At 47.2% G+C, this 27,496-nt stretch overlaps 1 protein-coding gene across 2 annotated transcripts; it reads left to right on the forward strand.

The window, feature by feature from the left end:
• Nucleotides 1-1,417: 1,417 nt before the first annotated feature.
• Nucleotides 1,418-16,944, forward strand: LOC121291663 (major histocompatibility complex class I-related gene protein-like). 2 transcript variants are annotated; one of them, XM_041213154.1, is made up of 6 exons: nt 1,418-1,864; nt 6,347-6,595; nt 7,859-8,134; nt 9,222-9,494; nt 14,832-14,953; nt 15,067-16,944. In XM_041213154.1, exons 1-5 carry the CDS (start codon nt 1,777-1,779, stop codon nt 14,909-14,911), a joined length of 966 nt encoding a protein of 321 aa, XP_041069088.1. In that variant the 5' UTR covers nt 1,418-1,776; the 3' UTR covers nt 14,912-14,953; nt 15,067-16,944. The 2 variants fall into 2 exon arrangements, with proteins under 2 accessions (XP_041069088.1, XP_041069087.1); XM_041213153.1 differs by lacking the exon at nt 1,418-1,864 and adding an exon at nt 5,499-5,617.
• The last annotated feature ends 10,552 nt before the right edge of the window (nt 16,945-27,496 follow it).

The following is a 27,496-nucleotide window of genomic DNA, read 5'->3' on the forward strand; positions in this document are numbered from 1 at the left end:
TAATGTTTACAAGGGTGAAGCTACAATAGTGGGGACACTTCAGTTAGAAGCAGAGGGGTGAGGGGTGGAAGAGTGAGGGTTAGAGGAGTGGGGACAGGAGTGAGGGCGGGAGGAGTGAGTGGATGAGGAATAAGGGGTGGAGGAGTGAGGGGGAGAAGTGATGGGACAGCAATGGGGGTGAAGGAGTGAGGGGATGAGGAGTGAGAGTTGGAGAAGTGAAGGGTGGAGGCGAGGTGGAGGAGAGAGGCATCGAGCAGTGAGGGATGGGGGAGTGAGGGGTGTAAGAGTGAGGGGTATTGGAGTGAGCAGCATGGTGAGGTGAGTGTTAATATTTGTGGTAAGGTGTTTGTTAATATTTGAACAATTTCCCGCTGACTAACAGACAGGCCACAAATTGCTTTACCTGAGAAGCCTTATATATATATATATATATATATATATACATAAATGGCTGTTGTAAAACTATTGAAAGCTGCATTTCTGAACCAAGTACTTGGCATATTTCCGGCCGCCTCTGCTAGAATATATAGTTTGCCTGTGCAATAAAGATAATACTTGCATTGAAGTTATGTTCGATAGAAATAAAGAGAAATTAAAATCGACCTAACTCTGAATTACCACATTTCTTGACCATTATTTATAATTTTGTCAGTGAAGTCATAGTTCAAGACGTTGAGAATTAGAACAATGTTCCCAAGTATTGATTCCAATGGTGATGAAAAAAAAGGTTTCAAATAAATAGCGCATTCAGACTAACTGATCATCTCAGCTACATTAGAAACATCAATCTATCTCAACAATAAAATCCATTCCCTGTAACCAAAGACTGTGGAAGTCTAAAATCAAAATACTGCCGGTGCTGGAAATCTGAAACAAAAACACAAATAGCTGGAAAAACTCAGCAGGTCTGATAGCAACTGTGGAGAGGCAGACAGAGTTAACGGTTCGAGTCTGTATGACTCTTCGTCAGAGCTGTGGAAGTCTAACCGCGGTGCAAGCAGTACCACTCCAGCAGGTTTACTGAGAGCATGATGATGCTTTTTGTTAAAATGATTTTAAAAACTGTAAGGTGCAGAATAACGATTGGCTTTTTAGCGCAACAATAGAAATGCAGCTATTAGCGTTTCCTGAATTGGTTCTTTGTAAGCCTTTAAAAATATATGTATTCTGGTGTGGCGCAACGGGAAAAGATTGGGAGGGTAAAAAAGATGTGAAAGAGCCAGAGCCGTAGGGTGCTTCAGCCTGGCGCTGTGCACCCTGCCAAGTGCCGGGTGTGGTGACTGGGGGGAGGGAGGCTCTGGGCATCATAACTTGGGAAAAGCTGAGCCATTCTGATCTTTCCACTGCAAAGGACGCGCTGCAACCTGCCTTAGACGTTTTTCCAAAACATTTCAGGAAGCAGCTGCCCTTGGCACTGTTCAGAAGAGTGGCCCAGATGTTCCTCCTGTTGACACACTCGGGACTGACGTAACTTCCATTGGGGAAGTCAGAGAACTGGGGATATTTCTGAGCAGAGTGTGAGTTCTCGCACTTTTGGGAGTTCATTCTGAGCTGTCCTTCCCCTGGGCTGGTGCACACCGGACTTAATCCCCTGTTGGACTGGGTGGGTGGGTGCCGCTTGCGAAGCCAAGCGCCTTGCTCGGACTGTCAGACACACCGGGGCTGAGTGAGAGGCCCAAAAGGCGACACCTGTAGGGTCCCGGGCCAGAGTGCAGTGTTAATCAGCTCCAGGCATTGCTGCCCTGCTTGTCACTCCCAGGACTCGTGCTCCTACTGATGCCCGGGATGGAGGATTGGAACAGACAGATGACGGGGCTGAGATTCACCCTGCTGTCCCTATGCACTGCAATCGGCATCCAAGCAGGTAAGGGTAGGAGTTGCTGGGGAGAACTGAATGGCAGTGAGGTGGTGCCGAGTATGGGCACTGATCCCAGGGTGCCAGTCAGTGCTGAGGCAGTGCTGCACTGTCAGAGGGTCAGTACTGAGGAAGTGCTGCACTGTCCAAGGGTCAGCACTGAGGGAGTGCTGCACTGTCAGAGGGTCAGTGCTGAGGAAGTGCTGCACTGTCAGAGGGTCAACGCTGAGGGAATGCTGCATTGTCAGAGGGTCAGTACCGAGGGAGTGCTGCACTGTCAGAGGGCCAGTCTGAGGAATTGCTGCACTGTCAGAGGGTCAGCGCTGAGGGAATGCTGCACTGTCAGAGGGTCAGTACCGAGGGAGTGGTACACGGTTAGAGGGTCAGTACTGAGGGAGTGCTGTACTGTAAGAGGGTCTGTGCTGAGGGAGTGCTGCACTGTCAGAGGGTCAGCGGTGAAGGAGTGCTGCACTGTCAGAGGGTCAGTACCGAGGGAGTGCTGCACTGTAAGAGGGTCATAAATGAAGGAGTGCTGCATTCTCAGAGGGTCAGTGCTGAGGGAGTTTTGCACTGCCAGAGGGTCAGTACCGAGGCAGTGCTGCATTGTAAGAGGGTCATAACTGAGGGAGTGGTGCACTGTCAGAGGGACAGTGCTGAGGGAGTGCTTGGACTGGCCATATAAATATTGTGGCTGTAAGAGCAGAGCAGATCAGAGGCTAGGAATCCTGCAGCAAGTAACTCACCTCCTGACTCCCCAAAGCCTGTCCACCATCTACAAGGCACAAGTAAGGAGTGTGATGGAATACTCCCCACTTGCCTGGATGAGTGCAGTTCCCATAACATTCAAGAAGCTTGATACCATCCAGGACAAAGCAGCCCATTTGATTGGCACCACATCCACAAACATTCACTCCCTCCACCACCAACACACAGTAGCAGCAGTTCTTGGGCATGTTACATTCTGCCTTCCCCATTACTTCAAGATGTTAAATGAAATTGCTGTGCTCAGCTCAGCTCCTTCATCAGGTGATGATCAAATTTTGGCTCGCTGGAGATTGCTATGACCGCCGATGGGGAAGTGAGAGAACCAAACTTCCTCTGCCCAGCTCAGTTCCAGTTTGGCATTTTTCTGGTCTTGGGTCTATGTTAGGCAATTTCCCCACCAGTCCCTGCCACCCCACCCCACCCCACATCTGCACCACCGCCAAACTCTCCCCCCCCTACCCCCAACCACCCCCAGCACCCTTTGGCTTGAAGGCAACGTCCAGTCCAATTCCTGTCTCCCCTCCAGTTTTAGCTCTTTCAATTCAGACATGCCTGGCGCCTCACTGTTGCTGCCCAGTTCCCCTGTGCATTTCTGTAGCTGCCTGCAAGCCTTGTGCTCAAGTTTGTCCCCTGCCAAGCCGCCCCAATGGTCTGGAGAGGCTGCTGTGCCCACTGTTCCACTGTCGGGGGGCATCAGAGCCCAGCCCCATCCTGCCCTCAGCTTCCCTGGTCCGCACTTCAACTAGTCCTCTCCTGGGTAATAGTTGGATTGGGAACCATGCCAGGCTTCTGACTGCAAGGTGATTGGGGCACAAGAATAAAGGAGTCCTTTTTTTAATCCATTCGTGAGATGAGGACGTCGTTGGTTGGGCCAGCATTTATTGCCCATCTCTAGTTGCCCTTGAGAAAGTGGTGGTGAGCTGCCTTCCTGAGCCCCTGCAGTCCATGTGGTGTAGGTACACCCACAGTGCTGTTAAGGAGGGAGTTCCAGGATTCTGTCCCAGTGACAGTGAAGGAACAGTAATATATTTCCAAGTCAGGATGGTGAGTGACTTGGAGGGGAAATTCTAGGTGGTGGTGTTCCCATCTATCTGCTGCCCTTGTCCATCTAGTTGGTAATGGTCGTGGATGTCGAAGGAGCCTTGGTGAATTCCTGCAGTGCATCTTGTAAATGGTACACACTGCTGCTACTGTGCGTCAATGGAGGAGGGAGTGAATGTTTGTGGATGGGGTGCCAATCAATCAGGCTGCTTTGTCCTGGATGGTGTCAAGCTTCTTGAATGTTGTGGGAGCTGCACTCATCGAGGCAATTGGGGAGTGTTCCATCACACTCCTTACTTGTGCCTTGTAGATGGAGGACATGCTTTGGGGAGTCAGGAGGCGAGTTACTTGCTGCAGGATTCTTAGCCTCTGACTTGCTCTGCTCTTATAGCCACAGTATTTATATGGCCAGTCCAATTCTGTTTCTGTTCAATGGTAACCCCCAGGATGTTGATATTGGGGGATTCAGTGAGAGTAATACCATTGAATGTCAAGGAGGTGATGGTTAGATTCTCTGTTGTTGGAGATGGTCATTGCCTGGCACTTGTGTGGTGCGAATGTTACTTGCCACTTGTCAGCCCAAGCCTGGATATTGTCCAGGCCTTGCTGCATTTGGACATGGACTGTTTCAGCCGAAAATGGTTGGGCCAAGGACACACCCCTGAGGAATTCCTGCAGTCATGTCCTGGAACTGAGATGATTGACTTCCAACAAGGAGGTATGACTCCAACTCCGTAAAGAGTTTCCCCCCGATTCCCATTGACTCCAGTTTTGCTCAGGCTCCTTGGTGCTACACTCGGTCAAATGCTGCCTCGACGTCAAGGGCAGTCACTCTCACCTCACCTCGGGAGTTCAGCTCTTTTGCCCATGTTTTGACCAAGGCTACAATGAGGTCAGGAGCTGAGAGGCCCTGGTGGAACCCAAACTGGGCATGAATGAGCAGGTTATCGCTAAGCAAGTGCTACTTGATAGCACTGTTGACCCCTTCCATCACTTTTCTGATGATGGAGAGTAGACTGATGGGACAGTAATTGGCCGGGCTGCGTTTGTCCTGCTTTTTGTGTACAGGACATAGCTGAGCAATTTTTCCACATCGCCGGGTAGATGCCAGTGTTGTAGCTGTACTGGAACAGCTTGGCTAGGGGCACAGCAAGTTCTGGAGCACAAGTCTTCAGTACTATTGCCGGAATCTTGTCAGGGCCCAAAGCCTGTGCAGTATCCAGTGCCTTCAGCCATTTCTTGATATCACATGGAGTGAATTGAAATGGTTGAAGACTGGCATCTGTGATGCTGGGGACCTCCGGAAGAGGCTGAGATGGTTCAATCTTCTGGCTGAAGATTGTAGCAAATGCTTCAGCCTTATCTTTTGCACTGATGTGCTGGGCTCCTCCATCATTGAGGATGGGGATATTTGTGGAGCCGCCTCCTCCAGTGAGTTGTTTAATTGTCCACCAGCATTCATGACTTGATGTGGCAGGACTGCAGAACTTAGATCTGATCTGTTGGTTGCAGAATAGCTGAGCTCTGTCTATCACTTGCTGTTTATGCTGTTTGGCACACAAGTAGTCCTGTGTTATAACTTCACCAGGTTGACACCTCATTTTTAGGTATGCCTGGTTCTGGCATGCCCTCCTGCACTTTTCATTGATCCAGGGTTGATCCCCTGGCTTGGTAATAACTGCAGAGCAAGGGATATGCTGGGCAATGAGGTTACAGATGTTGTTCGAGTGCAATCCTGCTGCTGCTGATGGCCCACAGTGCCTCATGGGTGCCCAATCTTGAGCCGTTAGATCTGTTTGAAATCTATCCCATTTCGCCCGATGGTAGTGCCACACAACATGATGGAGGGTATCCTCAATGTGAAGATGGGACGTCGTCTCCACAAGGACTCTGCGTTAGTCACTGTGAGCAATACTGTCATGGAGAGATGCATCTGCAGTAGGCATGTTGGTGAAGGTGAGTTCAAGTATGCTTTTCCTTCTTGTTGGTTCCCTCACCACCTGCCGCACTCTTGCTACATTTGGAGACGGCTATGCTGAGAGCACACCTGGAATCTTGAGAGCTGTTTTGATCTCAATAAAAAATATACTTGCATTGGCAGAGTAAATGTTTACCTGTTTGGTCCCCAGGAAGAGAGGGCTGGGCTATGATGAGAGGCTGAGTAAATTTGGCTGATATCTCTGGAGTTTAGAAGAATGAGAGATGAAACATGCACATTCTGAAGGGATTTGACAGGGTCGATGCTGAGAGGCTGTTTCCCCAGATGGGGAGTCTAAAACACAGGATGACAGTCTCAGGATAAGGGGATGATCATTTAGGGCTGATCTGAGGAGAAATTTCTTCACTCAAAAAGTTATGACTCTTTAGAGTTCTCTATCCCAGAGGGTATGCATGCTCCATAGTTGAATACATTTAAGGCTGGGATAAACAGATTTCTGCTTTCTCGGGAAATCAAGGGTTATGGGGAGTGTGCAGGAAGGTGGGGATGAGGCCAAGGATTAGCCAAGATTGTATTGGGTGGTGGAGCAGGCTCAACAGGCCATTTGGTCTCTTCCTGTTCCTATTGCTCGTGTGTTTATGTCCTGCCCATCTCCTGAAGGCGAGGAGACAAAGGGAGTTGGCGTTCTGATCTGGGGTTTTGTGTCAGCCCCTTGCTCACGCTTCTTCTCTGTGACTTTCCCTCAGACTTCCACACCTTTCAGCAACTCTTCATCTACTACAAGGACCTCCCTGGCGTGCCGGAATTCTCGGTGGTCGGAATGCTGGATGACCTACCGACACAGTACTACGACAGCTCCCTGAGAAAGGCTGAGCCCAGGCAGCAGTGGATGGCTGACTGTTTTGCGGATGACTACTGGCAGGAGCAGACCAGGACCGCAGACGCTCTTCACATGATTCTCGTCAGCAGCCTTAGTCCATTCCTCAACAGCTTTCGTGAGATTCACTTGATCTTTCCTGTCCCTATAGGTTAAAATAGAACTGTGTTGACACCATTAAGTCAAAGGCTTCCCACTGGAGACATTGAGGACAGCTTCCTCACCTCTCCAGTTACAGAATTAAAAAGGGGAAAAGGAGGACAAGAGCAACTTGCATGTACATAGGGCCTTTAGAATGGTAAAATGTCCCATGGTCCTCATCGAATAAAATTTGACAGCAAGCCATTTAAGATATTAGGATGGATGTCCAAAGTCTAATCAAAGAGGTAGTTTTTAAGAAGAATCCTAAAGGAGGGAAGTGAGGTAGAGAGGTGCGGAAAGTTGGGAAGGGGATTCCAGAGCTTGAGGATTAAAGCACAACCACCAATAGTGGAGCAATTGAAGTTCAGGATGCTCAAAAGACCATAATGAATAGAATGCAGATATCTATCTCAGAGGGTTGTGGATTGGAGGAGATTATAGAGAGAGGGATGGGCAAGGCCATGGAGGGATTTAAAAACAAGGATGAGAATTTTAAAATCAAGACATTGCTTGACCAGGAGCCAATGTAGATCAGCGAGCACAGGGGTGAAAGGGGGTCAGTGCTTGGTATGAGTTAGGACGTTGGCAGCAGAGTCTTTAATGACCTCAATGTTATGGAGGGTAGAATGTAGGAGAGCATTGAAATAGTCAAGGCTAGAGGTAACAAGGATGTGGGCTCTAGAAGCAGATGAGCTGAGACAGGGTGATCTTACAGAGGTGGAAATAGACAGACTTAATGATGCAAGGATATCTGATTGGAAGCTCACCTCCAGGTCAAATATTGCACCAAGGTTGCGAACATTCTGGCTTAGCCTCAAACTATTGCCAGGAAGAGTGATGGTGTCAATGTTTCGAAGAAGAGTGCAGCATAGCATGCCAGGAGCAGCATCAGGCATGCCTAAAAATGAGGTGTCAACCTAGTGAAGCAATTACACAGGACTACTTGCGTGCCAAACTACATAAGCAGCAAGTGAAGGTGCAGGTGGGTCTCATGGACAAGATGAGCTCAGGGAGAGCATGTGGGGAAACAGAAGAGAAACTAGAGAAAGAGAGCACTCACGGACCACAGCCCCTCATCAGGACCTCCCACTCTGTACATTGTCACACTTATACTTACATTAACGTACACCATACATTTACTCAGTCAGGCATTACGGGTGCTCAAGGGGGCTCGACCTAACAGAGAGGTGCACGGAGAGTTCTTCCATTAATGCCTGGTTTACCTGTTGATCATTTGCAGGTATCACATACATACTGGGGATCTGGAGCTGTGTGCTACAAAACAACAAGAATGCCAACAAGACCGGCCTTGTAAAGATGAAAAATAGTTATGGAGAGATTCAATGTGAAATAACCACCATGCGTTGCAGTGGAATAGGTTTATTAGCTTTACTGAATAAAGAATTTGAAAGCATCCTCAACCAAAATATCGCTTTGGTCCAGAAACTGAACACCAACTGTGTCCAAAATCTTCAGTCAAATCTTCAAGCTGGTAAAGCAGCCCTGGAACGAAAAGGCAAGTTCTACTGTACAATTGGATTCTCAGTGTGATCTGGATCCGGATTCTGAGTGTAATCTGGATTTGGGTTCTAAGTGTGATGTGGATCTGGATTCTGAGTGTGATCTGGATTTTGATTCTAAGTGTGTCCTGGATCCGGATTCTCAGTGTGATCTGGAACCAAATTCTCATTGTGATCTGAATCTGGGTGATGAGTTTGAGCTGGATCTAGATTCTGAGTGTGTTCTGGATTCAGTTTATCGATGTGATCTGGATCCAAAACCCAATGTGATCTGGATCTCAGTGACGAGCATGATCTGGATCTAGATTCTGGGTGTGACCTAGGCCTGAATTCTCAATGTGACATGGTTCCAGATTCTGAGTGTGACATGGATCCAGATTCTCAATGTGATCTAGATCTGGGTGATGAGTATGATCTGGGTCTAGATTCTCTGAGTGTGATGTGGATCTGGATTCTGACTGTGATCTAGATTCTTATTCTGAGAATGATGTGGATTCTGATTCTGAGTGTGATCTGGATCTGGGTGATGAGTATGATCTGGATCTAAATTCTCTGAGTGATATGAATCCAGATTCTGAGTGTGATTTACTTTCTTATTCTGAGAATGATCTGGATCTAGATTCTCTGAGTGTGATATGGATCTAGATTCTGAGTGTGATCTAGATTCTTATTCTGAGAATGATCCGGATTCAGATTCTGAGTGTGATCTGGATCTGGATTCAGAGCATTATCTGGAGTCAGATTCTGAGTGTGACCTGGATTCAGACTCTGAGTGTGATCTGGATTCAGATTCTGAGTGTGACCTGGATTCAGACTCTGAGTGTGATCTGGATTCAGATTCTGAGTGTGGCCTGGATTCAGACTCTGAGTGTGATCTGGATTCAGACTCTGAGTGTGATCTGGATTCAGATTCTGAGTGTGACCTGGATTCAGATTCTGAATGTGATCTGGATTCAGATTCTGAGTGTGATCTGGATTCAGATTCTGAGTGTGACCTGGATTCGGATTCTGAGTGTGTTCTGTTGGATGAATGTCAAATTAAGTTTCTAGAAATAGTGTCTTTACTTCTTCCTTTTTCCTCAGTTGCCCCTGAGGTGCTGGTTTTCAGTAAGACGTCCACTGATGGCTCCACATCTCTCCTTTGTCTTGTCACTGCCTTCTATCCCCGTGCTATCAATGCCACCTGGCTGCGGAACGGAGACCCCGTATTGGATGCCCTTACAGTGACCGTTCTGCCAAACTACAATGCAACATACAGAATGGAGATCCTCGTAGACATTGAGGACAATAACCCAAAGAGCTACTTCTGTAAAGTTCAACATAGCAGCCTGCCCAAGACACTGACAGTGCAGTCGGGTAAGTCAGCATAGAATGATAAAGCGCCAAAGGCAGCCATTTGGTCCATTGTGCCTGTGACAGGTCTTTGGGAGAGCAATCCAGTCAGGCACGTTTCCTCCAAGTTCACTGCCCCACTGCCTTGGAAATTCATCCCCTAAAAATACATCTAATTCCTTCTTAACATTTATTACTGCATCCTCTGCCTGTTTTGGCAGTGCTGGTCACAACAGCTCACTGTATCAAAACAAAATGTCCTCATCTCTCCTCTAGCTCTTTTACTGCTTAGATTAAATCTGTGTGCTCTGGTTACCGACTCTCATTGCCAATGGAAACTGAAATAGAGAGAAACTTGAGGGAAAGAGAGTTTGGTGAAACAAATGGAAGTATGAGGGGAGGTTAAACTATACAGGTTGACCAGCATCAAACTGGACAGCAACTGGAATTAAACTATAAACATGTCAATCATGGCAAGGTCGAGGGTCCAACTATCACTCACCAGCCTGGGGAGTTCAATTGTTCAACTTTAAAGACATGGGTCACTTAAGAAAAGCCAGCACAGGTTCGATAGAGGGAAATTATTTGTGATTAACTCAATTGAATTCCTGGAGGTTGGAAGAGAAGTTTGATTGAGGTAGTGGATCAGTTGATGTACAAATGGACTTTCAGAACGCATTCAATGAAGTGCCACATGGGAGGCTTTGGAAAAAAAGGAAGCCCATGGAAGTAAGGGGAAAGTAAGCAGCATGCATGCAAAATTGGCTCAGCGACAGGAAGCAAAGTGTGGGTGGTGAAGGTGCTTCAGTCTGAGAGGTGGTTTGCAGTGGATTTCCACATGGGCCGGTTTTGGGTCCATTGATCTTTTCGCTTGTTATATCAACAAACCAGTCTCAAGAGTAGGGAGCAGCATTATAAACTTTACAGATGCTCAAAAACTTAGCAAAGCAGTGGATGGTGATGAGGCTAGTTATAGGCTTCAGGGTGACAGACGGGATGGTGAAAAGAGTAGAAACGTGGCAGATGGAGTTTAACGTGGAGAAGTGTAAAACAATGCACTTTTGGAGGACTAAAATAGAAAAAAATAGTATACTTAAATGGCACCATTTTGAAAAGTGAAAGCCTGGTGTCCATGTACTCAAATCTTTTTAAAAAAGTAGCACTACAAGTTAAACTGTCCCAAGATAAGGGGCGGATCATTTAGGACTGAGATGAGGAGAAATTTCTTCATGCAAAGGGTTGTGAATGTTTGAAATTCTCTACCCCAGAAGCTTGTGGATGCCCCATCGTTGAACACATTTAAGGGTGAGATAGTCAGATTTTTAGTCTCTCAGGATACGAAGGGATATGGGGACTGGTTGGGAAATTGGAGCTGAAGCCCAAGATCAACCATAATTGTATTGAATGACGGAGCAGGCTCGATGGGACATGTGGTCCAGTCCTGCTCCTATTTATTAGGTTCTTATGTTGATAATGTACACAAATCTTTTTAAGAAAGTGGCACTACAAGTTAAACTGTCCCAAGATAAGGGGCGGATCATTTAGGACTGAGATGAGGAGAAATTTCTTCATGCAAAGGGTTGTGAATGTTTGATAAGGGATCAAACAGGTGACCCAGACTGTGTTGCGAAGGTGCGTGGGAGTTTAAGACATGCTCACATAGAGCAAACCCCTATGTCCACAACAAAGATGGCAGCCACAGATACCTATGCCTGCCATTTACTTTTACACTCAGTGTAAAAACTGACCCCATTTTTGGGGGGATTTTTTGAGGCTTCACAGGCTGACGTATACAATGACACCGTCGAGATTTTCCAGATGAGGAAAGGTCTTAGAGTGGATGGAGAAAACCTATTTCCTCTGGTGACAGGTCAAGAACTAGAAGTTATAGATTTACAATCATTGGTCAATGATCCAGAGAGGAGAAGAGATTCTGGGATTTCAAATGCTATGCTTGAAAAGGCGGTGGAAGATGATTACATAATTTTAAAAGGAAGTTGGACACACACTTGAGGATGATGAATTTGCTGTAAAGGAGAATGTTGGGGAGGTCAGGGTGTGCTGGGTGACACTTGAAATTGGCGGGCCTCACAGCTTCACTATTCCCGTAAGGTCATTGAACTCTTTTGCGGTACTGTCTCCAGGTTTGAGGTGTTAACAGGATCCAAGCCAGTTGGTGAAGCAGAAACCAAGACACAGAGTTTTTCTTTATTGAGAGAGTTTATTGACTTAAAAACAAAAAACTGCGGATGCTGGAAATCCAAAACAAAAACAGAATTACCTGGAAAAACTCAGCAGGTCTGGCAGCATCAGTGGAGAATAATAAAGTTGACGTTTCGAGTCCTCATGACCCTTCAACAGAACTGAGTAAAATTAGGAGAGGGGTGAATTATAAGCTGGTTTAAGGTTGGTGGGGGGTGTGGGGGGGAGGGGGGTGGGGGGGGTGGTTGGGGGGGAGTTGTGCGGGTGTTGGGTGGGGGAGAGAAGTGGGGAGGGGGGGTGTGGTTGTAGGGACAAGCAAGCAGTGATAGGAGCAGATAATCAAAAGATGTCACAGACAAAAGAACAAAGAGGTGTTGAAGGTGGTGATATTAGTACATTCTCTTAGATAATATCACCACCTTCAACAATTCTTTGTTCTTTTGTCTGTGACATCTTTTGATTATCTGCTCCTATCACTGCTTGCTTGTCCCTACAACCAAACTCCCCCACCCACTTCTCTCCCCCACCACCCCCCCACCTTAAACCAGCTTATATTTTACCCCTCCCTTATTTTACTCAGTTCTGTTGAAGGGTCATGAGGATTCGAAACGTCAACTTTATTATTCTCCACCGATGCTGCCAGACCTGCTGAGTTTTTCTAGGTAATTCTGTTTTTGTTTTGAGTTTATTGACTTGTTCAGTCTCACTCTTCTTCTCCCATTTATATGTTCTTTTAAAATAAAACAAATGATCAATAAACAAAACTAATGACAGGGGTGATGGCTCCTGGTGGGGCACTGTAACAAAAATGAAAACTTCAACAGAAACTAACAAAATCAAATTAACATGATGTCACTGGGCTTGGCGATGCACTCCAGCCTCCATAGTGCCCACCAGTTGTGGAAGGATCCCTTATTTATATGTGCTTGAGGACAATTAATACCCATCACCTTTTCTCTTAACCTCAGCAATGTAATTGACATTAACACACCTTATCATACAAAATAGAAGCTGAAATAGACCATATGGCCCCTTGAGCCTGCTCCGCCATTCTGTTTGCATTTCGAATTCCACATTCCCATTGAGCTCGATAACCTTTGATTCCCTTGCCTAACAAGAATCCACCTACCTCTGCCTTAATAATATTTAGTGATCGTGCCTCCATCACCTTCTAAGGCAGAGAGTTTCAAAGTCACACAAATCCACTGAGAGAAAAATAATTCCCCTAATGTTTGACCTAAAAGGGCAACCCCTAATTTTAAAACAGCGCCCCCTAGTTTTGGACTCACCCACTAAAGAAAACATCCTTCCAATGATCACCTTGTCAAAACCATTCATGGTCTTGTATACTTTGAGCTTGGCCTAAATAGCCAAGTGGTTATGGTACTGGGTTTGTAACCCCAAGATCACGAGTTCAATTCTCACAATAGCAGACTATGAAAAATAATGTAACTTCATCTGAATAGGAACAGATGGAAACGTGTTTGTACTCGAAAGAGTTACAGGTTAACAGAACATAAATGTCAACACTGCAGGTCAGTAGAACTGGAAAAAAAGCTCAACCAAGTCACCCCTCAGTCTGTCTAACCATTCCTCATAAGTCAACCCACTCATTCCAGGTATCAATCTGGTAAACTTTCTCTAATCCACTTCTAACACATTTACATCCTTCCTTAAATATGGAGACCAAAACCGCACCCAGTATTTGAGATGTGGTCTCAACAATGTCCTGTGTAACTGAAGCATAACATCCTCATTTTTATGTTCAATTCTTTTGCAATAAAGGATAGCCTTCCATTAGTATTCTTAATTACTTGCTGTACCTGCATGCCACCTTTTTGTTCTAGCATGCACTAGAACACCTAGATCCCTCTGCACCTCAGAATTATGCAGTCATTCTCCTTCTAAGTAATACCCTGCTTTTCTTATTTTTCCTGCCAAAGTGAACAACTTCACGTTTTCTCACATTAAACTCCATCTGCCAAATTTTTGCCCTTTCACTCAACCTACCCATATCCATCTGAAAACTCCATATGTCCTCTTCATAACATACTTCCTTGCCTATCTTTGTGTCATCTGCAAATTTAGCTACCATGCATTCACTGCCTTCATCGAAGTGGTTGATATAAATTGTAAAAAAGTTGAGGCACCGGCATGTACCCTGCAGGACTCCACTCATCACGTCCTGCCAGTCAGAAATGTATTTGATGAGACACTGACTCCAGGGGCCACACTCCTGCCACTTCCACCATGCTTATTCTGAGAGGCTGGCCCCTTTGTCCCGGCTGTGGACACAATCCTTCTCTCCCAGCCATTCTATTGTAAAGTAGGAGCTCTGGAAGAATGTGAGAGCCAAGGGGAGCAGCCTTCCCGAGTCATGTTTCCTTCCTTGTGCTTGTGCTGAGGCCCCAGGACCAAACGCGGACACAACCATTCTGACCCTCTGACCCCTACCATTAATGGCTGCGGGTCACATTCCATGATGAGTGAGGAAACCTGGCTGAGTTAAACAGCAATGGCAAAGCACTCTTCTCTCACAATCTAACCCGCTGCCACCCCTTCAATCCTGCCAACCCCCACCCCGGCAGCCCAAGGTGAACAAGTTGGTTTGGTGAAAATTCTGCTCATGGTGTCTCATGGTGTGGACATGTCGAGGATCTGGGATGGTAGCAAGGGTCACACAGTCGTTAACCGGGTAATCAGCAGAACCCCATTTCCTACAGCAAGCCCACGGGATTACTCTGCTTGAAGTTGGCGCCCACTGGGAACTGGTGGGCAATCCAAGATGGGCCACTCTCGAGCTCGCTGGGGAGGATCCTGACGTTGTGCAGTCACTCAGGAAGTGGCGAGTGAATAGGGAGCCTGCGCTCCACCCGCTCAAAGCCAATGGAAAGGAAATGTCAGGCAGGGTGTGGAATGGGGGCCGTTGGCTGCCTGTCAAAACCCATTGATGCAGAAGTCGAAAGGTGAGTGGTTTCACAGTTGGGCCATTGCTGTTTGGTAGGGTGGTGGGGGGTGGTGGTGGGGAGGGGGCTGGGGTTGGGGGTTGTGGTCAGAGCCGTTAGTTAGTGGGCATTGAAGTGGGCTTGGGCAGTCAGCTCCTTGTCTTTCACTGTCCCCGCCCCTTAACGTCCTGTGTGTTCTTTCCCTGGTGTGCAGGTGTCGAAGGGGTGAGTGAGACCATTCATTCTGGCCCAGTCCTCGGCCTCTTGCTGGCAATAATGGGAAGAGTGATCTAGGGACCCAGAGCAGCTAAGATGGAGGATAAGGTATAAGCACAGGTGAGTAAAGATGGGAATCCCGGTCTCACGTCTTGTTCATCAAATAAAAGCAAATGACAGGTTATCGAGCGGCAATGTTCCAACTCTAACCTCCTCCTGTTTCTCCTTCCCAGGCAAACTTTAATCTCTCAACCAATCCAAGAGTCTCACCAACTGCCCAGATGGAGACTCTCTCTCTCTGTTCTACTGACAAATGACTGAACAGCTTCACCGTTGCCTCTAACATAATAACTGCTCGGAGATGGACCTTTTGCCGATTTGCATTGCCTCATTTTGTTTTTTCTAACTGACTTTTCAATGTTTTGTCAGCTTCCATTCTGAACTTGGGTTCAACACACTGCCCTTGACCTTTGAACCCTGGGTCCTGTGCAGTGTCTTGTCCTTTGAACCCTGACTTACCGATCAGCACCTTGACCTTTGAACCCCAGGGATCCCAAAATCCCGTTCAGACGCTCTGGAGCACCATTCATTGCTTATAGGAGATAGGTTAGAGCCTGTCCTCAGTCTAATTCCAAGCCTCTCCCAAGAAATGAAACAAAATGTCCGGCCAGTGCCGTGGAGGGCTGGGCCTAAGCATGTTGACAGGACAGCGAACGTCACTGGGCAGCTGGCAGTGCCTTGCCCCCACGGTAAGAATGCGAGATGCCGAGCTTGGATAGTGAGGGAGCTGTTGTGTTTCGACACCATAAACTATAATAGAAACCCCTGGCAGGCTAGGGGAGAGGAGAGCCGCGCCGCACTGTACATTTCATTCAAAATGTGACCGGTAGCCCCTGGATACTGGGACAACCATTCATCCAATCGGGTGGCGCAGATTTCACCAATCAGAGCACCCGCCAGTGAGCAACACCGGAATAATTCACCATGGAGGGATATGCAAACCATTAGTCGCTGGGTAGAACAGAGCTTGATTATTGCTGAGAAAAGAGACAAGCTGTCTAAGCTTTTCGACTTGCACTCATCAGGACAGACTTGCAAGAATACCAGATCGAAAGGGAAAGTGCAGGGTGAGAAGCTGGGACGGCCTGTCTCTATTCTCAGCGATATACAAACTCTTTAATTCATAGACTACTGTTAACAAACATGGACAGTAGCGTAATCAATATAGAAGCAATTTATTGTAGATGCTGGATATCTGAAATGGAAACAGAAAAATCCTGGAAATACTCGGTGAAGAAGGTTTGCTTCAGGTCAGTTCAACAGAAGGTTAATCACATCTGCGGCATTTGCAAACTCTCTCAATCCCTGGATTTATTTTAACTGGAAATGATAGATATTTTGAATCTTTATTTTGAAACGTCCTGTGTGATGGTTTTTAATTCCTTGATGTTAAAGCATGTAGCGAAAGCAGGTCATCCTGTGGGATTACAAAGGCCCTATTGCCATATGCTGAGTTAGATCTGTGAGGGTTTAACATGGGGAAGGGTCTCACCGGTCAGGCTGGAGCGAGTGCAGGTTGAGGGTCACTGCTATGACCTTTACTTAAGGCATTCATACACCTGACTGAGGGGCTGCTGTGTGTGTACAGCTGCTGGGGGTCAACTGATGGGTCGGTACAAGTGTGATATACAGCATGCTCAAGACTGACTCTTCACCTCTGGGATCTGGACTCCAATTCAGATCATGCTGAAAAGTTGAAACTCACCCTCTCTGGCTTGTCAGGCTCTGAAGACTCTGTGGAACCTGCATTCAACTCCACTTCCTCAGGGAGAACTGGAAGCTTTACTCTGTGGCTAACTATGCACTAACTGACCATTAGCTTGAAGCTAATGCTGAAAGCCTAAAATAGGGAGAGCGCTATTGTCCATCTCCATTCCCCCTCCTTTGAACGGGATACAGAGGGAACAATACCTGGTGTATTTAGCAGACTGTGTACAATCCCCATGCTTGTGGGGCTGTATTATGTGATTCTGTGAGATCAGAAATGTTTCCATTCTACAGACTCCAGGTGTGGGCTGTTGAAGCAGAATAAAATGATTGTTGCGAATCAATTCAGTGACATTTAATAGCCTGTGGTTTGTGTGCACCTCTCATATATTTCAGAGAACTGCAAGTACAGCTTTCAGTCCTGGGACATCCCAACGTGTTTTACAGCCAACCAGTGCCTTTTGAGGTGCAGTCACTGTTTTAATGTCAGAAACAAGGGAGCCAATTTGTGCACAGCAATCTTCCACAAACAGCAATATGATAAAGACCTGAGTATCTATTTTATTTCTGGGTGATGGTCAAGGGGAAATATTCACCAGGAAATCAGGGGAGCACACTGGCTGCTCTTCCAAAAGTGTCGTGGATCTTTTACATAGACTGGATGCAGCTAAGCTGCATATTCACAACACGGTCCATCCAACAGTGTAGCATTCCCTCAGTACTCATCCTCTGACAGAGCAGCACTCCCTCAGTACTCACCCTCTGACAGTGCAGCACTCCCTCAGTGCTGACCCTCTGACAGTGCAGCACTCCCTTAGCACTGACCGTCTGACAGTGCAGCACTTCCTCAGTGCTGACCCTCTGACAGTACAGCACTCCATCAGTACTGACCCTCTGATAGTACAGCACTCCCTCAGTACTGACCCTCTGACAGTACAGCACTCCATCAGTACTGACCCTCTGACAGTACAGCACTCCCTCAGCACTGACCCTCTGACAATGCAGCATTCCCTCAGTACTGATCATCTGACAGTGCAGCACTTCCTCAGTACTGACCCTCTAACAGTGCGGCACTCCCTCAGCACTGACCCTGTGATAGTGCAGCATTCCCTCAGTACTGACCTTCCGACAGTGCAGCACTCCCTCAGTACTGACCCTCTGACAGTGCAGCACTCCCTCAGTACGGACCTTCCGACAGTGCAACACTCCCTCACTCTGTATCATTCCTGATCCTTCCCTCCCTGATGGTTAGGGACTGACCCTCACAGTGGCTGGAATCCTGGGCTGTTTAATTGATATCATTCAGTTACTCTCGGTGTGATGTAATCACCGAAATAGTAGTATGGGCACAAGGGGACACAAATCCCTGCACTTACATCCCAGCTAAGTTGACGGGCTCCTGATCAATAAATGTCGAGGCAGGAAATGAAGGTGCAGAGTCCTGCGGCAGTGAGAGCAGCTGTCTACGACCCAGTGAAGTGGAAGATCTGCTCAAGGTGGGCGAGAGCAGGCTGGGTCTCTTCATCACATGGGGACTAATTCCATGTGAAAATGAAATGGATGCGGAGAGGTTGTGGGCACAGCTAACCAGCAGAGAGAGCCATGGTGCCCACTGTTTGAGCTGAACAGGGTCCAGTGCTCCCAGCCACAGTCCTGGTCTGGGCCCTGTGACCCCGAACTCGAAATGAGTCTGAGATATTGGGGTGTTAAATGCAGCATGACTCAAGGAGTAGGGGTGCATCAGGTGATATCAGATTGACGGCCCAGCATACACCCTGCACCATGTACCCCTTTCTCAGAAACCCATGGTAAAAGGATCAGGAGAGGGTAACAGGAGCAGCCAGACTGTGAGCTCTACATCTTGCGCCGACACTCTCGGCTCGCACTGGGCGCAGGGTGAGGTGGAGCTGCGGTAGGAGGCTGTGGTCGGGGGCACGGCTGATCGACTGCCTTAGCTTCGAGAGGTGTGAAGTGAAGTATTCTACAAGGCAGAGGGAGCGTTTGGGAAGGCAATACAAACTTAACAGTGCAATTTTGCAGTGGGGTTGCGAACAGAGAGATATGGGTTGCATGCCAACAAATCTTTGAAGATGGCAGAACAAGAGGAAGCTTTTTTTTTAAAAAAAGCTAATGGGATCCTGGCCCCTATAAATCGTCCTGTAGAGGACACAAACAAGGAAGTTATGGTGAGGCATTATATAACCCCGGTTCTCTTTTTTGTTCATTCATGGGATGGCTGGGCCAGCATTTATTGCCCATCCTAGTTACCCTTGAGAAGGTGGTGGTGAGCTGCCTTCTTGAAACGCTGCAGTCGCTGTGCTGTAGGTACACCCACAGTGCAGTTAGGGAAGGAGTTCCAGGATTTTGACCCAGCGACAGTGAAGGAACAGCGATATATTTCCAAGTCAGGATAGTGAGCGGCTTGGACGGGAACTTCCAGGTGGTGGTGTTCCCATCTACTTGCTGCCCTTGTCCTTCTAGATGGTAGTGGTTGTGGGTTTGGAAGGTGCTGTGGAAGGAGCTTGGTGCATTCCTGCAGTGCATCTTGTAGATGGTGCCCACTGCTGCCAATGTGCGCTGGTGATGGAGGGAGTGAATATTAAAGGTGGTGGATGGGGTGCCAATCAATTTAATTGTCCAGCACCACTCCGACTGCATGTGCCCGAACTGCAGAGCTTGGCTCTGGTTTTTTGCTTGTGGGATCGCTTTGCCCTGTCTGTTGCCACTTTCACTGTTTGGCATGCAAGTAGCCCAGTGTTGTGGTTTCACCAGGTTGATACCTCATGTTTAGGTGCTGCTCCTGGCATGTTCTCCTGTAATCATCATTGAAACAGGGTTGTCGGTGATGGCAGACTGAAGGTTATGCCAGGCTATGAGATTAGATTACTAGTTGAATAACATAACCACGGTGATATTGAACCCCAGCACACCCAGGCCCCAGGCCCTGCCCCCCCTCCCACCAGGCCCCCCTCCCATTGGCCCCTGTCTCCGTTGACTATAAGGAGTGGAATGTTATTGTAACCTGAACGTGGCCCTAGTAAAGTCTCACCACCCACCCCCATTGTCATTGTCACTCCAGATGTGTTGATCCACATTAACAACATCAGGCAGTGCAATCTAGTTGTGACAGGCCTTTACTTTCAGACAGGTTATGTCTCAGCCTGGCAGGGCAGGCTGCTCAGCAAGACAAATGGAAGATCTGAGACCATCCTGGTTATTGTCGGCTGAGTAAATGGAACCCTCGCGCAGGGTTGGATAGGGGGACCCGCCTTACACTAACTGATCTGGCGCTCGATTAACTCAGAGCGTATGGACAATGGAATGAGGAATGGGATGAAGATCGGATCACACATACCCAGTCACACAGATCCCTCAGAAATTGGGTGGTAGTGGGGGGAGGAAGGTGTGGTGATGGGTGAGGGGGGGTTGGGATGGGTGTTGGAGCTGTGGCAGGAGCAGCATTTAACAGAATGGGATCCAGGAAAACCAGTATCGGCATCAGGAGAGGCTATAACCAGACCGTCGAAGAAGCAACTAAGAAAGATAAATGAGGGTAATTTAGAGCTGATCGGTGAAGAGTCTGAGGATCTCCTGTTTAATGAGATAGTCCAGGACCTCCACACAAGCTGGGATTATTTAATCATATCTAATCGAGAGGCCACTCTATCTGCAGCTTCTAAGATGGTGATGGGCAGCATGTGTCTGAGCCATTGGCAAGAGCTGAGCGGCTCGGTTAAGGGCACATTACCTAGTTGGCTAATGGATGAACGATTGGTTAAGTGGTTTCCCGGTAAACTCACTTGAGCTGATTGAGATGTCGTTCGGAGTTACCTGTTACCATTGGGCCTTGTAAACAGCGACAGGCCCAGAAAAGAATAATGTTATTGTTTACGCCCCCGAGGCTGGGTGATGACTCCGGCTTCTATTTGCCCTGTAGTCAGTGGGGTGGTCAGAGGGAAGCACTCAGAATGAATTTTATCAAGCCTCTACCTTAATTTGGCGTGAATGAACAGTGGAGAGCAATGACCCCTCAACATTGTGTCCACTGGGGCCACTCAATACTGCCATTAACCCTGCAGATATTGCCAGAGTGTGTCAACATCTGTTGGGGAGATGGCAGCAGGGTGGTAATGCCACTAAAATAGTAATCCTGGGAACGTGGGTTCAAAACGCTCTTTGGTAACTGGTGGAATTTAAATTTAATTAATAAATCAGAAACTATAAAGCTAATATCAGTGATGGTGACCATGAAACTATCATCAATTATCATAAAAACCCATCTGGTTCACTAATGCCCCTTGGGAAAGGAAATCTGTTACCCTTACTTGGCCTGTCCTACATGTGACTCCAGTCCCATAAGATTGTGGTTAACTCTTAACTGCCCTCTGAAATGGCCTATCAAGTCACTCATTTCAAGGGCAGTTAGCAAATGTTGGCTGCCACATCCCTTGAGAGAAAGAAATAATCATCCCTATGTGGCACACCAGCATTTTGTTCACCAAGGGCTCAGGAAGCGATCTTATACAACCAGCAAGTCTACAAGGGGGCTGGGTATGTCTGATGGAATCTGTAATCTTCTCCCTCCACCCCTACCATATTGTAAGTTGGGCCTCTGGAGTTTAGTAGAATGAGAAGGTGGTCTCTACGACACATCCAAGGTTTTGAAGGGACTTGACAGAGCAGACACTGAGAGCTTCCTTCCCACCCCCCCACCCACCGCCCCGGAATCTAGAACAAATGGGGCAAAAGTTCAGGATAAGGGGGTCGATCATTTAGGACTGAGGTGAGGAGGAATTTCTTCACTCAAAGAATAATAAAGCTTCGGAATGCTCTACCCAGAGGGTTGTGGATGCTTCATCATCACAGTCAAGGCTGCGATAGACAGATTGTTGGTCTGTCAGGGAATCAAGGGACATGGAAGCGGGGGTGGGGGGTTAGTGAGTTGAAGCCAAAATTCAGCCATGACAATATTGAATGGTGGAGTAGGTGTGATGGGGCGTATGGACTACTCCTGCTCCTATTTATGTTCTTATCGGGTCTCCCTGGTAACCATGGTACATTACAACATCACTAATTTACAGATTGTGGTGAGGGCCCGAGGTGAGGGGCTAATGGAGCAAGCACTGCAGGCTGTGATCCCATTCCTCCTTTATCATTAAAAAAATGCAAAAGAAAGACTTGCATTTACATAGCGCCTTTCAAAATAACCAGACGTCTCAAAGTGCTCTTCAGTCAATGGAGAACTTTTGAAGTGCAGTCACTGTTGTCCTATATGAAACACAATAACCAATTTGTGCCTCGCCATCTCCCACAAATGACAGTATGATTGTGACCAGATAATCTGGTCTTTTTGTGTGCTGTTAATTGCATTTTGGCCAGAACACCAGGGATAAATCCCCTGCACTTCTTCAAGATTGTGCCATTTGATATTTGATATTGACTCAAGCTGGAGGACACAGTGCCCGCTCCATGAGCCCTGCCCCCCGGCCCTCAGCTTTACATCTCACCTCTGAAAGATGGCACCGCTGACAGTGCAACACTCCCTCAGCACTTCACTGGGGTGTCAGCCTCAATGTTTGCGCTCAACCTCTGGAGTGGGACTTGAACCCTGAACCTTGTGATCCAGGAATGACAGTGCTACTATGATGAGTCTGAAATGTGTCTGGGTTAAAAGGGCAACTTCCCAGATACTATAATAATGCACCAGATTTTAACTCTGTACACGTGAATGGGTCTTAAGTAAATGAAAATCTGGTCCAATGGGCAAACAAGTGTCAGTGTAACAAACGAATCAAGAAAGCTGTCCAAAGACAAGCTGAATCCAGCTGGGAGGTAGGGCTAATGGTAGCTTGGTGGTAACGTCCAGGACGCAATTTCAAATCCCACCATGGCAGCTGATGGAATTTAATTCCAATTAATAAAAAAATCTGGAACATAAAAAGCTAGTCTCAGAAATGGTGACCATGAAACTATCATCAATTGTTGTCAAAACCCATCTGTCTCACGAAATCCCTTTAGGGAAGGAAATCTGCTGTCCTTACCTGGTCTGACTCCAGACCCACAGCAATATGGCTGACTCTCAACTGCCCTCTAAAATGGCCCAGCAAGCCACTCAGTTCAAGGGCAATTAGGGATGGGCAACAAATGCTGGCCTCATCAGCGACCCCCACATCCCACGAAAGAAAGTTCAGACAAATGAGGTTGACCAGCACACATGGGTTAGTACCATTAATGTGCAACTTATAACAATTTTTATTCCAATCTTTTCTGAGGTGCAATGGAACACAGTTCAAAGACATGGGTCTCACCCTTACTGCATAACATCGTGTTATAAGCATAACAACCAAGGACAATTCTCAACGTCTGAATGAGTCAACAAGTCTGATTGAGTATTTGAGAAGGAAATGGTCAATTATTCCCCTTTGGACATTTAAAGTTGAAAGTGCAAAGTTAGCAATGTTAAAGTTGTCAAACACGCTCACAGTTCACAACTAACTTGCAAAGGGGATGCTGAGATCTTCAGTGAACCCTTGGTTTTATGTGGCCTTGATTGACAAAGACAATGACCTGGCCCAAATCAATGAGGCAGAGTAATTCTGATAATCACACAGTGATTGTTCCTGTGATATCATTGCTGTAATTCTGATAATCACACAGTGACTGTCCCTGTGATATTGGTCCTGTAATTCTGATAATCACACAGTGACTGTCCCTGTGATATTGGTCCTGTAATTCTGATAATCACACAGTCACTGTCCCTGTGATATCGGTGCTGTAATTCTGATAATCACACAGTGACTGTCCCTGTGATATCAGTGCTGTAATTCTGATAATCACACAGTGACTGTCCCTGTGATATTGGTCCTGTAATTCTGATAATCACACAGTGACTGTCCCTGTGATATTGGTCCTGTAATTCTGATAATCACACAGTCACTGTCCCTGTGATATCGGTGCTGTAATTCTGATAATCACACAGTGACTGTCCCTGTGATATCAGTGCTGTAATTCTGATAATCACACAGTGACTGTCCCTGTGATATTGGTCCTGTAATTCTGATAATCACACAGTGACTGTCCCTGTGATATTGGTCCTGTAATTCTGATAATCACACAGTCACTGTCCCTGTGATATCGGTGCTGTAATTCTGATAATCACACAGTGACTGTCCCTGTGATATCAGTGCTGTAATTCTGATAATCACACAGTGACTGTCCCTGTGATATCAGTGCTGTAATTCTGATAATCACACAGTGAATGTCCCTTGATATCAGTGCTGTAATTCTGATAATCACACAGTGACTGTCCCTGTGATATCAGTGCTGTAATTCTGATAATCACACAGTGACTGTCCCTTGGTATCGGTGCTGTAATTCTGATAATCACACAGTGACTGTTTCTGCGATATCAGTGCTGTAATTCTGATAATCACACAGTCACTGTCCCTGTGATATCGGTGCTGTAATTCTGATAATCACACAGTGACTGTCCCTGTGATATTGGTGCTGTAATTCTGATAATCACACAGTGACTGTCCCTGCGATATCGGTGCTGTAGTTCCGATAATCACACAGTCACTGTCCCTGTGATAATGGTGCTGTAATTCTGATAATCACACAGTGACTGTCCCTGCGATATCGGTGCTGTAATTCTGATAATCACACAGTCACTGTCCCTGCGATATCGGTGCTGTAATTCTGATAATCACACAGCGACTGTCCCTGTGATATCGGTGCTGTAATTCTGATAATCACACAGTGAGTGTCCCTTGATATCGGTGCTGTAATTCTGATAATCACACAGTGACTTTTCCTGCGATTTCAGTGCTGTAATTCTGATAATCACACAGTCATTGTCCCTGTGATATCGGTGCTGTAATTCTGATAATCACACAGCGACTGTCCCTGTGATATCGGTGCTGTAATTCTGATAATCACACAGTGACTGTCCCTGCAATATCGGTGCTGTAATTCTAATAATCACACAGTCACTGTCCCTTGATATCGGTGCTGTAATTCTGATAATCACACAGTGACTGTCCCTGTGATAATGGTGCTGTAATTCTGATAATCACATGGTGACTGTCCCTGTGATATTGGTGCTGTAATACTGATAATGGCACACTGATTGACCTTGTGTTGTATGCGCTATAATTCTATTGTTTGCATCTAGATAAAGTTCCTAAATCCATTAAGTTACGTTGATAAATTTTAGCTCTAGTTCAATGATGGGCTAGTTAAAGAGTTTGTTCTCTTGGTGTCAGTGGATTGACCTTATATTCAAAGAATCACAGAATTGTCTCGGTGTGGAAGGAGGATATTCAGCCCATTGTGTCTGCACCGACTCTCTGAACAGTTTAACTTAGTGCCAATCTTCCGCCTTTTCCCCATCATCCTGTACAATGTTGCTATTTAAATAATCGTCCAATGCCCTCTTGAATGCCTCAATTGTAACTGCCTCCACCACACTTCCAGACAGTGCATTCCAGACTCTAACTACACAAGAATGACTATTGAGCAGGGGGGTGAGAGTGACTATCGAGCAGGGCAGCATGACTACTGAGCGGGGGAATGCAACTACAAAGCGGGGAGAGAGAGGGCCTGGTGTAGGGGGACAGAGTGGCAGCTGTAGGGGGAGAAGAGAGTGGCTGCAGGTTGAGGGGGGAAGAGTGGCTGCAGGTGGGGCAAGTGAGTGTGTGCATGTGTTAGAAAGTGAGTGTGTGCATGTGCAAGAGAGTGAGTGTGTGCATGTGTGAGAGAGTGAGTGCATGCATGTGGGAGAGAGTGAGTGTGTGCATGCGCAAGAGAGTGAGTGTGTGCATGTGCGAGAGAGTGAGTGTATGTCTGTGTGAGAGAGTGCATGTGCGAGAGAGTGAATGAGTGCATGTATGACAGAGTGAGTGCGTGCATGTGTTAGTGAGTGAGTGTGTGCATGTGCAAGAGAGTGAATGTGTGCATATACAAGAGAGTGTGTGCATGTGCGAGAGAGTGAGTGAGTGAATGTGCGAGAGAGTGTGGGTGTGTGTCTGTGCAAGAGAGTGAGTGTGTGTCTGTGCGAGAGAGTGAGTGTGTGTATGTGCAAGGGAGTGAGTGTGTGCATGTGTGAGAGAGTGAGTGCATGCATGTGGGAGAGAGTGAGTGCCGCAGAGAGTGCATACCCAGGGAGTGCGTGCCCCAGAGAATGCATGCTCGAGAAAGTTTGTCCGCAGGAGTGTTTGTGACAGAGTGTGTGCATGTGTGAGAGTGTGTGCATGTGTGAGAGTGTGTGCATTGTGAGAGAGTGAGTGCATGCATGTATGAGAGAGTGAGTGCGTGCATGTGCGAGCGAGTGAGTGAGTGCATGTGTGAGAGAGTGAGTGCGTGCATTTATGAGATAGTGTGTGAGTGCATATGCGAGCGAGTGAGTGCGTGCATGTGCAAGAGGGTGAGTGTGTGCATGTGTGAGCGAGTGAGTGCGTACGTGCATGTGCGAGAGAGAGTGCCACAGAGATTGCGTACCCAGTGAGTGCGTTCCCCAGAGAGTGTGAGCGCGAGAAAGTGTGTGCGCAAGGGTGTTTGTGTGCATGTGTGACGGAGTGTGTGCATGTGTGAGAGAGTGAGTGTGTGCATCTGTGACAGAGTGTGTGCATGTGTGGGAGAGTGAGTGAGTGCATTTGTGACAGAATGTGTGCATGTGAGAGAGAATGAGTGTGTGCATGTGCGAGAGAGTGAGTGAGTGCATGTGCGAGAGACTGAGTGCATGTGCGAGAGAGTGAATGCATGCATGTGTGAGAGAGTGAGTCAGTGCATGTGTGAGTGAGTCAGTGCATGTGCGAGAGAGTAAGTCAGTACCTGTGCGAGAGAGTGTGTGTGCATGTGTGAGAGAGTGAGTGTATGCATGTACGAGAGAGTGAGTGTGTGTCTGTGTGAGAGAGTGCGTGTGCGAGAGAGTGAATGAGTGCATGTACGACAGAGTGAGTTCATGCATGTGTTAGCGAGTGAGTGTGTGCATTTGCAAGAGAGTGAATGTGTGCATGTGCAAGAGAGTGTGTGCATGTGCGAGAGAGTGAGTGAGTGAATGTGCGAGAGAGTGAGTGAGTGCATGTGCAAGAGAGTGGGTGTGTGTCTGTGCAAGAGAGTGAGTGTGTGTCTGTGCAAGAGAGTGAGTGTGTGCATGTGTGAGAGAGTGAGTGTATGCATGTGGGAGAGAGTGAGTGCCGCAGAGAGTGCGTACCCAGGGAGTGTGTGCCCCAGAGAATGCGTGCTCGAGAAAGTTTGTCCGCAAGAGTGTTTGTGACAGAGTGTGTGCATGTGTGAGAGTGTGTGCATTGTGAGTACATGCATGTATGAGAGAGTGAGTGCGTGCATGTGCGAGTGAGTGAGTGCATGTGTGAGGGAGTGAGTGCGTGCATGTTGAGAGAGTGAGTGAGTGCATATGCAAGCGAGTGAGCACGTGCATGTGCGAGAGGGTGAGTGTGTGCATGTGTGAGTGAGTGAGTACATGCATGTGCGAGAGAGTGAGTGCCGCAGAGAGTGCGTACCCAGGGAGTGCATTCCCCAGAGAGTGCGTGCGCGAGAAAGTGTGTGCGCAAGAGTGTTTGTGTGCATGTGTGAGAGAGTGAGTGAGTGCATGTGTGACAGAATGTGTGCATGTGAGAGTGAGTGTGTGCATGTGCGAGAGAGTGAGTGAGTGCATGTGCGAGAGACTGAGTGCATGTGCGAGAGAGTGAGTGCATGCATGTGTGAGAGAGTGAGTCAGTGCATGTGTGAGAGAGTGAGTCAGTGCATGTGCGAGAGAATAAGTCAGTGCATGTGCGAGAGAGTGAGTGTGTGTGTGTGCAAGAGAGTGAATGCCGCAGAGAGTGCGTGCCCAGGGAGTGCGTGCCCCAGAGAGTGCTTGCGCGAGAAAGTGTGTAC

Source organism: Carcharodon carcharias, chromosome 19, assembly GCF_017639515.1.
Source record: "Carcharodon carcharias isolate sCarCar2 chromosome 19, sCarCar2.pri, whole genome shotgun sequence".
Taxonomy (NCBI): Eukaryota; Metazoa; Chordata; class Chondrichthyes; order Lamniformes; family Lamnidae; genus Carcharodon; species Carcharodon carcharias.